The sequence below is a fragment of the Phyllobates terribilis genome, unplaced genomic scaffold (genome assembly GCF_046119375.1).
Source record: "Phyllobates terribilis strain yellow unplaced genomic scaffold, ASM4611937v1 Scaffold_5__5_contigs__length_657084704, whole genome shotgun sequence".
Lineage (NCBI taxonomy): Eukaryota > Metazoa > Chordata > Amphibia > Anura > Dendrobatidae > Phyllobates > Phyllobates terribilis.
The window spans coordinates 177403462-177420483 of NW_027362765.1; the positions used below are offsets into that span (position 1 = coordinate 177403462).

Below are 17022 nucleotides of genomic sequence, written 5' to 3' on the forward strand. Positions count from 1 at the left end.
ACTTTTTTGCTAAGTATATAATTCCACATGTGTTAATTCATAGTTTTGATGCCTTCAGTGTGAATGTACAATTTTCAAAGTCATGAAAATACAGAAAAATCTTTAAATGAGAAGGTGTGTCCAAACTTTTGGTCTGTACTGTATACTGCAGCTAACACCTCCAGCAATCAGCTGTAATCTGTCAGGTGAACCTGGCATCAAGTGTTCAATTTCCCACCAGCACCACCACAGTTTATAAGAAGCATTACAGTGTTCTTCTAAAATCAATTATGTTTTATAACTGGATGTACCTGCTTTTCCATCAAGTTTCTCCCATAAAACTGCTGAGCAGTTCAAGCGGGTCCCGCATGTGATGTGAAACCATTAATCACTTGACGCTGGTGAGTTCATTTACCCCCTTTTTGTGACCTATAATATTTGAGGCGGCTCTCCGCTCTAGCTAATAAATAAGCGTTCTAGCCGGAGACTTCACTCTATTACCCAAGAATAGTTTATAATAGACAACCCCTTTAAACGCTAAGTCAGCCCATGCATCTAGGGATAACTAATTTTTCTATGCAATAAGAATATGAGAATATGTTCTTACTTGAACAAGTCTTCTTGTCATTGTTGAGTTTGTAATTTGTACGACATGCGCATGAGTAGGATCCAGGGGAACTGACACAAATATGCTCACAGCCATGATTCCCCAAAGAACACAGGTCTATAGCTGAAAAAAAGAAATACTTGTGTGTATTAGACCATAAAACACACCATTGAAGACGGCAATCAGTATGTTAATGCACCTACATTAAAATACATATACTGCATGCACAATTATTAGACAAGTGAGTATTTTGACCATATCATCGTTTTTATACAGATTTTCCAACTCCAAGCTATATAAAATTGAATGCTTATTGGGTGAAGCAGTTCAGGTGATATGTATTTGTGTAATAAGGAAGAGTGCGGCCTAAGGATATCACCACCCTTTATAAGGGATTGCAGACTTATTAGGTAGCTTGTTTTCTTCAGGGAAAATGGCCCAAAAAATTGATTTAACTGATTCTGAAAAGTAAAAAATTGTTACAAGTCTTACAGTTGGATGCCGTATTACTGAAATTGCGAAGATATTGGGGTGTGATCCCAGATCCATCAAAAGTTTTGCTGCACATAGTTAACAGGTTTGCAAAAACACATTGAGAAGAACAGACGCACATTAGCTGCCAAAGATTTGAGAAAAATCAAACATGAAGCGAACAGGATGCCATTATCCTCCAGTGCTATCATATTCCAAAACTACAACCTCCCTGGAGGGCCCAGAAGTAGAAGGTGTTCAGTGCTTAGAGACATGGCCGAGGTAAGGGAGGCTGAAATCCGACCACCACTGAACAATACACAGAAGTTGGAATGTCAAGACTGGGCCAAGAAATATCTGAAGACAGGTTTTTCAAAGGTTTTAGGAACTGATGAGATGAGAGTGACTCTTGATGGACCTGATGGATAGCCTGTGGCTGAATCATTAACGGGCATAGAGCTCCAATTCGACTCAGATGCCAGTAAGGTGGAGGTTGAGTACTGCTATGGGTTGGTTTTATTAAAGATGAACTAGTTGGGCCTTTTTAAGGGTTAAGATGGACTCAAAATCAACTCCCAAACCTACTGCCAGTTTTAAGAAGACACTTTTTTCAAGCAGTGGTACAGGAAAAAGTCTGCATCTCTCAAGAAAACCATTATTTTTCTGCAGGACAATGCTCTATTGCATGCATCGAAGTACTCCACTTCTTGGTTAACCATTTTTTAGCCCAGTCTTGACATTTCATCTTAATCGAAGTGGAGCTCTGTGCCCGTTAATGATCCAGCCACAGGCCCATCCTTCAGGTCGATCAAGAGTCACTCTCATCTCATCAGTCCATAAAACCTTTGAAAAATCTGTTTTCAGATATTTCTTGGCCCAGTCTTTATGTTCAAACTTCTGTGTCTTGTTCAGTGGTGGTCGGGTTTCAGCCTCCCTTACCTCGGCCATGTCTCTAAGCAATGAACACCTTGTACTTCTGGGCCCTCCAGGGAGGTTGTAGCTACGGAATATGACAGCACTGGAGGATAATGTGTTCCTGCTCACTTCACATTCAATTCTTCTCAAACTTTTGGCAGTTATTCTGTGTTTTTTATTCACAACACATTTTTTGCGACCCTGTTGACTATTTGCAACAAAACTTTTGATTGTTCTGTGATCTTGCGCCAATATCTTAGCAACTTCTTGACTGATGCATCCCTCTGTAAGACAATTTTTGACTTCTCAGAGTCACTTTAATCTCAATTTTTGTCTATTTTGCCTTAGGAAGACAAGTTGCCTAATATTTCTGCACATCTTGATAAAGAGTGTTGTATCATTAGGCCGCACCCTCCTTATTACACAAATATCCATCACCTGATCTGCTTCATCCAATAAGCATTCAAGTTTATACAGTTTGGAGCTGGGAAATCTGCATATAAATGACGACATGGTCAAAATACTCACTTGCCTAAAAATTGTGAGCATAGTGTGTAAATATACACAGGTTTATCCAATAACAAGTTTAATTGGAGTGCTTCTATGAGATGAACTTATAGTTTACTGATATACTAGATGTGTCTGTGTTTTGCCATATTTTTATTATCATGTTTAATTGAGGGCATATTACCAAAGTACCTAGCATTATTAAGCAATGTTTGGTATACACCGTAATTAGCCATTACAGCCCTACACAGTGTCGGACTGGAGTGCCAAGGACCCACCAGTAACCAACTCCAGAGCCCCACTTTTCAGCTACATACAAATGTGACATTATCCTCAATCACAAATGAACTGGGTAGATTGTTAAATGAAATGAATAAGATGCTGCCTTTATCTGTACATAGTGACTCAAGTATATAGTGGCAAGTACTTCTCAGATAAGAGGGTGGAGACGCACTTCTGCACAGGGGCCCATCAGAGAATTCTCCTGTTCTCCTGTGGGCCAGTCCAAGCCTGGCCCTAAGGAGGAACTATATGTCAGTTTTATGTGGGCTACCTAAAAAAGAATATTGTTTGGATACAGCATATCTTGGCACTGTAGATGGATATTATGTGAGCAGAAGTTAGGAAAAAAACAACATCTTTTAACATATATTTTATTCATTTTCAAAAAGTTAAATTAGTAGAAAAAAATTCCAATATCATAATTAGGAGTTCTATGCATTTCACATGGTATTGTAATCAAAATGTTTCACAATATACTCCACAATAAGCAATAAGAGGGAAAAAAATGTCTAATTTTGACATGTAGAGGGCAAAACATTTCTTGATGCCCAGTGTACCATTTTTCATAAAATCGGTCTTGGTTTACATGAAACCACAAGTCCCTGAAATATTTTTAGGTCTTAGTACTTACCTGAACAAGTCTTCTTATCATTATTTAGCTTGTAACCTGCTCTACAGGCGCAGGAATAAGATCCAGGAGAGCTGACGCAGAGCTGCTCACAGCCATGATTTCCTTGGGCACACAGGTCAATTACTGCAAAGCAAAGTTTTCTTTATTTTGGTTTTTTTTTTAGTACATATTTGCTTTTGTAGCAAAATAATCGGTGGATCCTATTGATTCCAATGTAACCAACACTCATTGATGTGGAAAGTTATGTCCATATCTCATTCATTGCCATAAAAAGTGCAGAAAAGGTCTGTTTGCAAAGTCTGGGTGTAACGCTTTCAGCCACGATGTACAGTTGAAACCAGAAGTTTGCATACACTATATAAAAAGACACATATGCATGTTTTTCTCAATCTCTGACATATAATCAGAATAAACCTTTCCCGTTTTAGGTCAATTAGGATTACCATAATTTTTAATATTTGCCAAATGCCACAATAATGAGAGACAGAGAGAATGTTTTAAGGCATTTTTATTACTGCAAAGTCAAAAGTTTACATACACTAAGATTGCTATGCCTTTAAACAATTCTGGACTGTCCATATGATGATGTCATGTGTTTGGAAGCTTCTGATGGTTTTTGACAACATCTGAGTTAATTAGAGACACACCTGTGGATGTATTTTAATGCACACCTGAAACACACTGCTTCTTGTGTAGCACCATTGGAAAGTCTAAAGAAATCAGCCAAGATATTAGGAAGAAAATTGTGAACTTGAAGATACCTGAAGGTGCCTCTGTCATCTGTACAAACAATTATATGCAAGTACAAACAAGATGGGAATGTCCAGCCATCATACCACTCAGGAAGGAGAAGGGTTCTGGGTCCCAGAGATGAATGTGCTTTGGTCCGACATGTTCAGATCAACCCAAGGAAAAAAGCAAAAGACCTTGTGAAGATGATGGCGGAAGGCGGAAACTGGTAAGATTGTGTCAATATCCACAGTGAAATGTGAAATGAGTACTGTATCAACATAGGCTGAAAGCCCACTCTGCCAGGAAGAAGCCATTACACCAAAAGAAATATAAAAAAGCCAGATTAATGTTTGCAAATGCACACAGGAACAAAGACCTACTTTTGGAGACATGTCCTGTGGTCTGATGAAACTAAACTTTTTAACTTTTTGGGCATAATGACCATCGTTACGTTTGGAGGAAAAAGGGAGAAGTGCTTGGAAGCCTAAGAACACCATCCCAACTGTGAAACACGAGGGTGGCAGCATCATGTTGTGGGGTTGTTTTGCTGCAGGAGGGACTGGTGCACTTCACAAAATAGTTGGAATCATGAGAAAAGAAGATTATGTGGCAATACTGAAGCAACATCTCAAGACATCAGCCAAGAAGTTAAAGCTTGGGAGGAAATGGGTCTTCCAAAAGGACAATGACCTGAAGCATACTGCCAAAATGGTAACAAAGTGGCTTAAGGATAACAAAGTTAATGTTTTGGAGTGGCCATCACAAAGCCCTGATCTCAATCCTATTGAAAATTTATGAGCAAAGCTGAAAAGGCAGGTGCGAGCAAGGCGACCTACAAACCTGGATCAGTTACACCAGTTTTGTCAGGAGGAATGGGCCCAAATTCCGACCAACTATTGTGAGAAACTTGTGGAAGGATATCCCAAACGTCTGACTCAAGTCATTCAGTTTAAGGGTAATGGTACCAAATACTAATGAAATGTATCTAAACTTTTGACTTTGCAGTAAGTAATAAAAATGCCTTAAAACATTCTCTCTCTCTCATTATTCTGGCATTTGGCAAATATTAAAAATGATGGTAATCCTAATTGACCTAAAACGGGAAAGATTTATTCTGATTTCATATCAGATATTGAGAAAAACATTCATACAGTATGTGTCTTTTTATATAGTGTATGGAAACTTCTGGTTTCAACTGTATGTACCCATGCACATGACTACCAGATGTTGGGGTCTGAGGCAGACAATTTTCCACTAGAGAAAAAGTCCAGTGCAGTGTGCGAAATAAAAAATAAGCTTTCATATGGACCCAGGAGAATGATTGTCAAAGCTTTGGTGGGTAAGATACATTAAATAATATCCTTCAATTGCCCTGATAATTTCCCCAGTATAGCTGCAGTAAATAATAAAGTAATAATAAAGTTTCTTTGGTGAATGAACCTACTAGAACATGTCTTTCCATCTGCATTAAGTTTGTAGCCTGGTTTACATTCACAATAGTAGGAGCTGGGAACACTGACACAGGTATGTTGACATCCATGGTCCATTTCAGTGCACATGTCCACACCTGAAAAGAAAATGAGTTATGTACTTTAAATAAATTAATTCTGAATGTTTTAATGGACTTCTTGTGTTCTGAAACATATGCATTAATAAAACAGCACTTATATTTTATATTATGCAATATCGGGTGCTTATGTAAGGTTTAAGTGGGGTGAGAAATATACTTTAAAGTTGCTGCCTCTGGCAAAAACCAATATTATACTTGAATTTAAAGAATGTTGGCATTCGCATTACCACCCACTGGATTTAAACAGAATCCGTCAGCATGTTTTATATGTAATCTGACAGCAGCATTATGTAGGGACTGAGATCCTGATTCCAGTGATGTATCAGTTAGTTTATTGGGTGCAGCAGTTGTGATAGTGGCACAGTTTTCTCTGCTGCAGATCTAGCAGAGCTCGGAATGCTGAGCTCTGTATAACCTCACCCACACCACTGATTGGCAGCTTTCTCTGTACAATGTATATTGACAGAAAGTTGTTAAGCAGCTTTCTGGGTGGTTGGACAAGGAGGCATGAGACACCTAATCCTGTATTGATAATCTCCTGCTGATAAAACAGTGATTTTATTGAGACAGTAAAACAAAGCCTAGTATGTGACACGTTGCTGGAATTAGGGTCTCTGCCCATACATCATGCTGCTTTCAGATTTCATAGCAAAACCCTGGTGAAATATATATTTTATACTCATTCTGCTCTTGCTACACTGGAAACCAGCTTTCTGTGCACTGACTTACTTGTGGGCCTGTGATAGATGTTTGTTTGTACACTGCAGCCAATCAGAGGAGACAAAGCTGCAGGGGGAGTTGAGAGCAGCAGCCTGGACCAATGATAAAGCAGGAGGTAGGTCTCAGACTACCCCAGACTCCTGGTAGGAACAGTTTCTAAGTTGTACTCACAGATCATAGATCAGCCCAAATGCAACTGAAAAGTAGACAAGAAGCCAGATCTGAGGAAGTAAAAAGGGGCAAGAAGTCCCTGTAGGTTCTGACTTGCCATAACATATTTGAGATCAGAACTGGAAAATTGCTTTTACAGAGATTATGTTATAACAGCATCTCAACAACATCAATTTATCCAGAAGAACCATATACAGTCAATATTAGAAAACGTAGCATTACTCACCACATAGCTTATCTTGGAACTGGATTGCAAAGTGCTGAATTAGATCAAATGACTCTACATAAAACACGTGGTCATCAATTGGAGGTGATGCCATTGCACGGAGAGAGTTCACATCTGCTCTCTGTACACCAACAGCATAGATCTCAATTTGAGCTTCGCGGGCTTGTGCAGCCACTTCTGTAACGCGATCCTGAGGTCTGCCATCAGTCACAATAACGGCGACCCTGGGAATCCTTTTAGAAAGTGGTCGGGCTCCTTCTTCAACAGTAAATGCAACATTCATGGCATACTGTATTGCCAGACCTGTCATGGTCCCTTGTGCTAGAGGGATAATATCATTGATGGCCTTGTGCATCTCAGTCTTTGTAAAGTATGACTTGAGAGAATATACATTTTGCACCTGGCTAGAGTATTGCACCACACCGACCCTTGTGTGAGTAGGTCCAATCTCGAGTGAATTAACCATATCAATCATAAACTTTCTCATGTTTTCAAACTCAAATGGTCGAACACTTCTTGAGCTGTCAATAATGAAGACCAGATCCATAGGACCCGTTTTACATGGTTGGTCTGGAACAAAGAAGAGAAGTCTAACATTATCGAGGCAATTAAAACAAAAAATGGGGGTAAAGATGAAGATGACACATTGATAAAAACTTGACCGATAGGATGGGTTGCATCCTTCTAATATTCACATAGACCTTATTCTTTCTCTCTGGCTGGATCATGGGTGCAGCAGTGCAGAAGAAAGGTTATCTCAACTAGGAAGAGCTTTCTGATAGGACAAATTAAAATAATTCTCTTTTTTTTAACATTGTCTACACACAAATTGTAAATAAATCCCCAGGGAAATATCCTACGTATGCGTATATTTCTACACAACCCACATATGTCTAGCCACTCTTCAGCAGAGTACTCCAGAGTATTGGAGACAGCACTGCTTCAATGGACCATTGATTGAAACTTTCTCACTTTTTTGACAATATTCACATTTTTTTCTGCCTTGTGGAACAGTTCTGGGTAACTTAGCTTAGCTCAGACATCAAAATGTAACCACATCGGGGAAGGAAGTCCAATGTGCTTTATTGACATAAACTTGGCCTTATCCAATGTTTGCTTTTAGCTGGAGTGTGGATACTGTTAACAAAAGCCTTCTCTATAAATAAGTGGGTTGAGGCTACAGACCTTTGCTTGCAGTGTCTCACACAGCGCAGTGAATGGCATCTCCTGAGGCTTGATAGATCTATCTGCAGCCTGCAGGCTCCTCTGTGCTGCTGAGACCACGTCTCTGCTGGATTAACAGGAATTCACTTGATGCCACATAATGACCTCTTTATTTGAACATATCGGAGTCATATTGTAGAAGGAAACACTACCATAGCGGCAAAATTGTCAAGTTACAGAATGAACAGCTTCTAGTAACCTACATGTAAGCAAAATGAATTATTCTGATGGGAAGGGTTGCATGGGTCTACAGAGTTTTGTCTTGCACTGCACGCATTAAACACTTAATACAACTCTCAGTAATGCTAATGTTCTACTTTGCAGTCAATACAAATCTTGCTTTAAAAAAAAACTTTTAACAAAATTTTGAGGTGGCAGGACTTTTTATATAAGATAATACAGTACAGAAAAAAAACTCCACTTCTTTGAGAAGACCAAAGCAAATCTAGATCAGCTTTTTTCCTGTATCTTCCTTGAGTCGAAAACCCAAGCAATTTTTACAGCAATTATGGGTCATGGTCTCAAAGAAGTTACTTTGTAAATGTATGTAAAAAAAAAAGAGTAATTTCCTGACTTTACACACAGTGAAAAGGAAAATTCAAAACCTAGTGAATATATAAGGCCACGGCCCCACTATCGGTATTTGGTCGGTATTTTTTTTCAGGAGTGGGAGCTACTCCTGCTTCTCCATGTTCCAAACTAGGCATCATCTGAATGGGGAGGGAAGAGGAGACCAGGCAACGCTTGCAATTAAAACCCTGTATGGGAAAGATGGGTGGCTGGGTGGATAAGGGTGCTGAGCCCTGGAGGGGGCACACATCCTGATATGTACTACAAAAAAAGAAAAAATAGGGCTTGCACACATTTAATATTTTGTTTTTTTGCAAATTCACACCCTGTCAAGATACATCAATCTGCAGCCACATAGAGTAACTTCATAAAATTATTTTGGAGAACTGAAAGCTCAGTTAAAGGGGTCTTATACTGGATTATAATAGTTCATAAAAGGTTGGAACTTAGATTGGGAAACTTTTTACTGTCTACCAAAGTGACACTTAGGCTCATGCCATGGTCAGCCTCTGGCATATTATTTGATTTTAAGAATAGGAAACATGTAATTTATTATTTTAAATAAAGTGACTATAGGATTAACATACATTAATTCTGTATTGAACTTCTGGCAGTGTCTAAACTAGTATTTTGAACCATATGACAAAAAATGTGTCTTATATTTCCATTCAAATGACTTCTTATAAGTGGATGGATAAGTTGTGCCAAAGCAATAAGTTGACCTAGTATTGTCATTGGATCTAGTTTGTGCTTTACTTGGCTTGGTGACGATATGCAGTGTTTGGTCCTACTTGACAACTAGTAAGGATGGATGTCCAAATTTATATTTTGCCTTTGGAAAACTTAGCTATTGGATAGACTTTTCTGTACATACAAATGGTAAATGTAATGCAGCAGAATGATGATCATCCCTTAACCCCCTCTAGAAATCTTCTTACCTTCAACTTTTGGCCTTGCTTCCAGCTGTGTCCAGAGGACGAGGAGTAGTGTCGATAAATACAGCAGCTTCATCTTACAGTTTGGAGATCTGAAAATGATTTGCTGCAGGAAACAACATGATTAAGATGTGAAATATGGTATTAAACCATTTCTATTAGTTAAGAGAAACAGCTCGATTTATTTTTAATTCAGTTTATGTTTGGTGACCAAGAACATCTCCCATCTTTAGTCAGGGAAAGACATGAGTGGATCTTTATGATTGCTGCAGTTCATCAATGCTTAAAGGGAATCTGTCAGTAGGATCAACCCTCCCAAGCCGTCTATATGGGCATGTAGGTCATTGGAAGCTGAATAACATGATACCTTGATATTTGCAATCTGATCTCTTATTCTAGAGAAACCCATGTTTTTCTTAATATGTAAATGAGCTGATAGTCATACTGGAAAAATGTCAAGACGAAATTCATTGTTACTTTTCTCTTATGCTTTCCAAGATTTTCCAGGTCTTCATGTATTGTGCAATAACAGTTCTAAATGCTTGACAGGGCCTCCTGGATATGTTTGCCAAATGCATTGGGATAAGAAGGAACAGTCCCATTATCTATGGGCCAGACACGGGTCTTCCTGAGGATCTGCCTCCAGAGCTTATTTTAAATGAAAGTGGGCGTTACTAGTGTGAGACATATAATGACTGACAGTCTGCTCTCCTGATCTTCATGTCTCACACTGGTAAGCCTCCTTGCATTTAAAATAAGCTCTGGAGCCCAATTCTCAGGGAGATCTATGTCCAGCCCATAAATCTTAACAGCTCATTTACATATTAAGAAAAACATGGATTTCTCTGGAATAAGACATCAGATTTCAGATATCAAGGTATCATTTTACTTCTCTTCCTACAACCTGCATGCCCATATTGACAGCTTAAGAGGGCTGATCCTACAGACAGATTTCAATTAAACCTTTAGAACACCTCATAAAATATCTAAACCTACACAAATTCAAGAGAGATCACATAAGCAATGAACAACTATAAGAAGGAATCTAAACCACAATAGATGCATTTTAGAAAGTTTCTTAGTGTTTGGGCACATATTTAAGTATCGTTGCCTGATCTGTACCAGCCTGATGCTGGCCATACATATTTGATGCATATTAACCAAACCGGCCGACCATCTAATGTGCATTGGGGTCTTCGACTCTTCCTGGTCAGCAGAAGTCAATGATGAAGATTAAGCAATTGGATTTAAGAACCTTCATCCATTAGTCAGAAAAAAAGCATTTACAATGAGCATCTATCACTTTGGAGGGGTTAGAATGTCCCTTTATTACATGAACAGCCAAATGATTTCAATGGGCACATGTAATTTTTAATTTCCCCTACAGCAGAGCGGCAGGAGAATTGCTTCTGTGCTCCTTTAAAAATTACAACTGATTGATATGGTCCATTGATGTGATCAGCTGATCGACAAGGTATCATTATAATGAAAAAAGGCGTTGTCAATGTGGACAACTCCTACACTGAATTATTTATTGTTCTGCCTTGTCTGTCAGCACAAAATGACTGCTCAAACCAAGTACAGTGCACCGTCGGTGTGGCCAAACATCTAAATGCACCTTCCCACTTATTTGTTATTCCTCTATCTCCAACCCCCCTCTGCTTTGACAGGTCAGGCTTTATAGATCCAGAGAAGGGTGGAAGATAGATGGACAACAAGTAGATAGGAAGGTGCAATTACATGTTTGGCCACACCAAGGATGCACAGAGCGCCAATACTTGGTTTGACCAGTTATGTTGTGCTGACAAACTCCCTTTAACCCTTCAATGCACTATGATGTACAGGTATGCCATGGAATTCCTTTAGTTGAGGCACCAAATTGCAGTTGATCAGTATCATCAGGGACAGATGTCATTGTTATTGTTGATTATAAAAAATCAGCTGATACCAATATGACATTGGTATTCAAAGTTTTTTCTTATAGATTTCATATATATGTACACTAATAAATTCTGTATATTTCACAAAAATATTTTCCTAAAATAAAGTAAAAAGAGTCGGTTTTCCACTAAAAATTGAAATATTATGCAGTACTCTTTCTAGTAATAAGTTTGAGCACATTAAATAGTGTTTGGACTTCTGCCCAATTTTTTGGATAAGATCTCTCAGCAAAGTCAGCTTTCCATTTTGACTGGCCAAGTGCCAGTGAGTGTAGGTCTTATTAATATATTCGTTGTGAAAAATTTATTTTACTTGCACAGAAGATTCAGTGTACTTGGACATATTATTACTTTGTAAAATATCTAAAAATGACAACTAGATTCCCTGTAGTATTTCATTATTAGCCATAAGGATATGGTTCATACATATGCCATCAATAAAGTTAGAAATATAAACATTTAAAAGAGTTGTCTGGTCTTAAACTATGAGTCTGCAGTCACTTTATGTGACTGCAGACTTGTGAATCCTCAGATCGTGTGCACTGAGTGCTGTGAGGATTTTTCAGTGCTTAATGCAAGTGTATTGAGTGAGGCAGGCAGTGAGTAGTCATGTGGCCATAAGTATGCGATTTGAATACTCTTGGCTACTTTCTGACTAGACTGTATCTGACCTCCCTCAGATACAGTCGGATACAGTCTAGTCAGCATATGACCACATGTATGCAACTCGTGTTCTTGTGGCTTGTGGTTACGCCCCCTCCTCTCCCGGCATAGGCACTGAAGAATCTCCAGAGTGTGTGCGCGATGTGAGGATTCACAAGTCTGCAGTCACATAGAGTGACTATAGACTTGTAGTTTAAGACCAGACAATCCCTTTAAGATATATGTACAGTACAGACCAAAAGTTTGGACACACCTTCTCATTTAAAGATTTTTCTGTATTTTCATGACTATTGTACATTCACACTGAAGGCATCACAACTATGAATTAACACATGTGGAATTATATACTTAACAAAAAAGTGTGAAACAGCTGAAAATATGTCTTATATTCTAGGTTCTTCAAAGTAGCCACCTTTTGCTTTGATGACTGCTTTGCACACTCTTGGCATTCTCTTGATGAGCTTCAAGAGGTAGTCACCGGAAATGGTCTTCCAACAATCTTGAAGGAATTCCCAGAGATGCTTAGCACTTGTTGGCCCTTTTGCCTTCACTCTGTGGTCCAGCTCACCCCAAACCATCTCGATTGGGTTCAGGACTGGTGACTGTGGAGGCCAGGTCATCTGGCGTAGCACCCCATCACTCCCCTTCTTGGTCAAATAGCCCTTGCCCAGCCTGGAGGTGTGTTTGGGGTCATTGTCCTGTTGAAAAATAAATGATCGTCCAACTAAACGCAAACCGGATGGAATAGCATGCCGCTGCAAGATGCTGTGGTAGCCATGCTGGTTCAGTATTCCTTCAATTTTGAATATATCCCCAACAGTGTCACCAGCAAAGCACTCCCACACCATCACACCTCCTCCTCCATGCTTCACGGTGGGAACCAGGCATGTAGAGTCCATCTGTTCATCTTTTCTGCGTCGCACAAAGACACGGTGGTTGGAACCAAAGATCTCAAATTTGGACTCATCAGACCAAAGCACATATCTCCACTGGTCTAATGTCCATTCCTTGTGTTCTTTAGCCCAAACAAGTCTCTTCTGCTTGTTGCCTGTCCTTACCCCATTTATAAGGCAAGAAATCTCACTTATTAAACCTGACAGGACACAGGACACACCTGTGAAGTGAAAACCATATCCGGTGACTACCTCTTGAGGCTCATCAAGAGAATGCCAAGAGTGTGCAAAGCAGTCATCAAAGCAAAAGGTGGCTACTTTGAAGAACCTAGAATATAAGACATATTTTCAGTTGTTTCACACTTTTTTGTTAAGTATATAATTCCACATGTGTTAATTCATAGTTTTGATGCCTTCAGTGTGAATGTACAATTTTCATAGTCATGAAAATACAGAAAAATCTTTAAATGAGAAGGTGTGTCCAAACTTTTGGTCTGTACTGTATGTTCCACAATATAATCGTAAGTTAGCAGTTCAGTCACCCATACAGATAATTGTAGAATTGCCAGTGCCTTGAGGTCTAGAATTCAAATTTTATCAAAGAACAGAAGAAGTGAGATATGGGGGAAAGGGATCAAATGCTGATAGATTTCAGCAGGTGTCGTGACTTTTCATGGCTCTTTGCACCTTTCTGTCTTCATGTGTTCAAAGTCTTTTTTCTTGTGTCATTTCTCATTATTACAGATAACTTAATTTATGGACACCTATGGTTTGATTCCTTTGCCTGTATTAATTGGATGGGTTGCTACTGACATCTGGTGAGTATTTCATGTTAATAGCAACTTTAGAAATATATTTACTTAGAAAATTGGTGACATGTGCAATACTTATTTCACCCGCTGTATCCGATGCAGGGGTAAATTTATAAATGCAAAATAATCTTAGTTATAGCATTTATTTTAGAATAAGATGCAGCATAGAAGACTAAGATAGTATCACCTGGTTTCCTGTGTTTTTAGTGCAGAAAACCAAATACTGGGCTCTTTCAGGAAGACAATTTACGGTTGCGCAACTTAGTTTTCGGTAATCTGACACATATGAAAGAGCTGTAATAAGGTTAGCTTGCTCCTGAGACTAAACACTGCAAGAAAGTCGTGAGAGCCCCTCAAAAGGAAATAAAAAACACATTTCCAGCTCACTTGGTTTATGTAAGGTGAATTGAATGGCCCAGTATGGATTTGATGGGATCACAGAGGATATTATTCGGAGCAGAGTATACAAACACAATAGAATATTAATGGTGTGTATTATATTTCCTCTCCAACACCAAAACAACCATAAAACCCCAAGCTATGGAAGAACGACCAACTGTACAAATCTCTCATCTTTTTAATTCCACCTCCACTTCTTAGTTTTTATTCTTACAAGAGTATATTATTCTAAGGAGTCTTGGAGCCAACACCTTGTTTCCTTTTAAGTTCTTGTATATAAAAAATATTCTGACCTTTATCTAAGCCGGGGAAATAACAGATATATGTAAGAGAGCGTAACAAGTATCAGAATGGAGGATTTAGGTCAACCAGACTAAATTATTTTGTAGGCCTACTGTCTCTGGTATTTTAGTATTTTAGCTCAAACCTACCTAAACTCATTACTATATTTGTAGTTCATATAAAGTCCAAGAAATTTGTGCCAAATAACATCAAATTGAATTAAGGAAAGCAGGTTAACTTTTCCTAAATACTTAAAAAATAGTTTTTTTTTGTTCTCATAAAGCATTGGGGGACATCAGAGCCCTAAATAAGTTTTGGGGTACTTGATCAAGTCTCCATTCAACTGAGAAGTTGTGCTCAGCTGTAATAAAGCAATGTAGATTAGATATTCTAGTTTGGTGTATTACTTTAGTTATGAGCAAGGTGGAACAATAATTGCCTTAGAAGAGTCACCAAAGGACATAGTTCTCATGTGTCTTTGGCGTTAAGTGAAAGGCGTCTTGTTAAACCTATTGAAGTTGGATTTATCTTCATCAGTTCCATCTTTTGGCAGATGACTTGAAAGATATTTAATTTCTTAAGTAGAACAGTTTAAGAATATCCGTTAAACCACAAAAAACTAGGGGGAGTACACTTGGGGGAGAAAGGTTGAACTGGATGGACCTAGGTCTTTATTCAACCTACGTTACTATGTTACTATGTTTAGGGTACATAGTGTATATATATTGATTACATAAACCTTTACACAGCACTCTTAGGGGGCAAAGAGATGACAATGTGCCAAAAAAAGAATAAAAAAATATGAAAAGAAAAAAAAATTTCTCCGTAAAAAAATCCTTTTATTAAAAGATGAAAAAAGGTCCTTTTTGAAAAATGCCTCAAGTTTTGTAGGTGTCTCATTTTTTTCACATCAGGATATTACATTATGGGCCTTGTTTCTGCAATAGTGATATGGATTGTTATAACTACCTTGGATTAAAAATAATTTACAGTTTATAATGATAAAAAAATCCTTGATAAAAAATCCATATTAAAAAATTCTTATATCATAGCAATGGAGAGAGGGGGAGTCTAGTTGTTTTAACTGCAGAACAGGACCTGCAGGAGGGCATGCCTTGTAGATACTGCGGCTATATGTATGCTATGGTATTGTGCGGCCATATGTCATGTGACAGTGTGCTGATAAGATCATATGACTTACTGATGAAACCCGGCAATATCACGTGACTGCAGTCACATGGTACAATGATACGCCTCTCTTTGTTTCCCCATAGATGAGGACCTTCCGATGCAGTCCTATGCAGTCACGTGACTATGGTCAAGTGGTACGATGACGTATCACATTTTACTTGTACATTGGGGAAAATAAGTATTTCTTACACTGACGATTTTGCAAGTTTTCCCACCTACAAAGAATGGAGAGGTCTGTAATTTTTATCGTAGGTACACTTCAACTGTGAGAGACAGAATCTAAAAAAATAATCTAGAAAACCACATTGTATATTTTTAAATAATTAAATTGCATTTTTTTTGCATGAAATAAGTATTTGATCACCTACCAACCAGCAATAGTTCTGGCTCTCACAGACCTGTTAGTTTTTCTTTAAGGAGTCCTCCTACTCTGCACTCATTACCTGTATTAATTGCACCTGTTTGAACTCGTTACCTGTATAAAAGACACCTGTCCACACACTCAATCACACTTCAACCTCTCCACCATGGTCATGACCAAAGAGCTGTCTAAGGACACCAGGGACAAAATTGTAGACCTGTACAAGGCTGGGATGGGCTACAGGACAATAGGCAAGCAGCTTGTTGAGAAGGCAACAACAGTTGGCACAATTAGTAGAAAATGTAAGAAACACAAGATGACTGTCAATCTTCCTCGGTCTGGGGCTCCATGCAAGATCTCGCCTGGTGGGGTAAGGATGATTCTGAAAAAGGGCAGGAATCAGCCCACAACTACACAGGAGGACCTGGTCAATGACCAGAAGAGAGCTGGGACCACAGTCTCAAACATTACCGTTAGTAACACACTACATCGTCATGAATTAAAATCCTACAGGGCATGCAAGGTCACCCTGCTCACGCCAACACATGTCTAGGCCCATTTGAAGTTCACTAATGACCATCTGGATGATCCAGAGGAGGCATGGGAGAAGGTCATGTGGTCAAATGAGACCATAATAGAACTTTTTGGCATCAACTCTACTTGCCGTGTTTGAAGGAAAAAGAAGAATGAGTACAATCCCAAGAACACTGTCCCAACCGTGAAGCATGGTGGGAGAAACATCATACTTTGGGGGTGATTTTCTGCAAAGGGGACAGGACGACTGCACCGTATTGAAGGGAGGATGGATGGGGTCATGTATCGCGAGATTTTGGCCAACAACCTCCTTCCCTCAGTAAGAGCATTGAAGATGGGTTGTTGCTGGGTCTTCCAACATGACAATGACCCGAAACACACAGCCAGGGCAACTGAGGAGTGACTGC

The 17022-nt window shown here is 38.9% G+C and overlaps 1 protein-coding gene across 2 annotated transcripts in view; it reads right to left on the reverse strand.

The window, feature by feature from the left end:
• MATN4 (matrilin 4) overlaps positions 1-17022 on the reverse strand; it is a 79331-nt gene that overhangs the window by 19647 nt on the left and 42662 nt on the right. For both annotated transcript variants that reach the window (XM_073681132.1, XM_073681131.1), the window contains exons 2-6: positions 9544-9646; positions 6812-7381; positions 5569-5691; positions 3393-3515; positions 587-709 (exon numbers count right to left, since the gene is read on the reverse strand). In XM_073681132.1, the coding sequence (XP_073537233.1) occupies positions 587-709; positions 3393-3515; positions 5569-5691; positions 6812-7381; positions 9544-9616 (1012 nt within the window). In that variant the 5' untranslated portion in view covers positions 9617-9646. The remainder of the gene's footprint in view (positions 1-586; positions 710-3392; positions 3516-5568; positions 5692-6811; positions 7382-9543; positions 9647-17022) is intronic.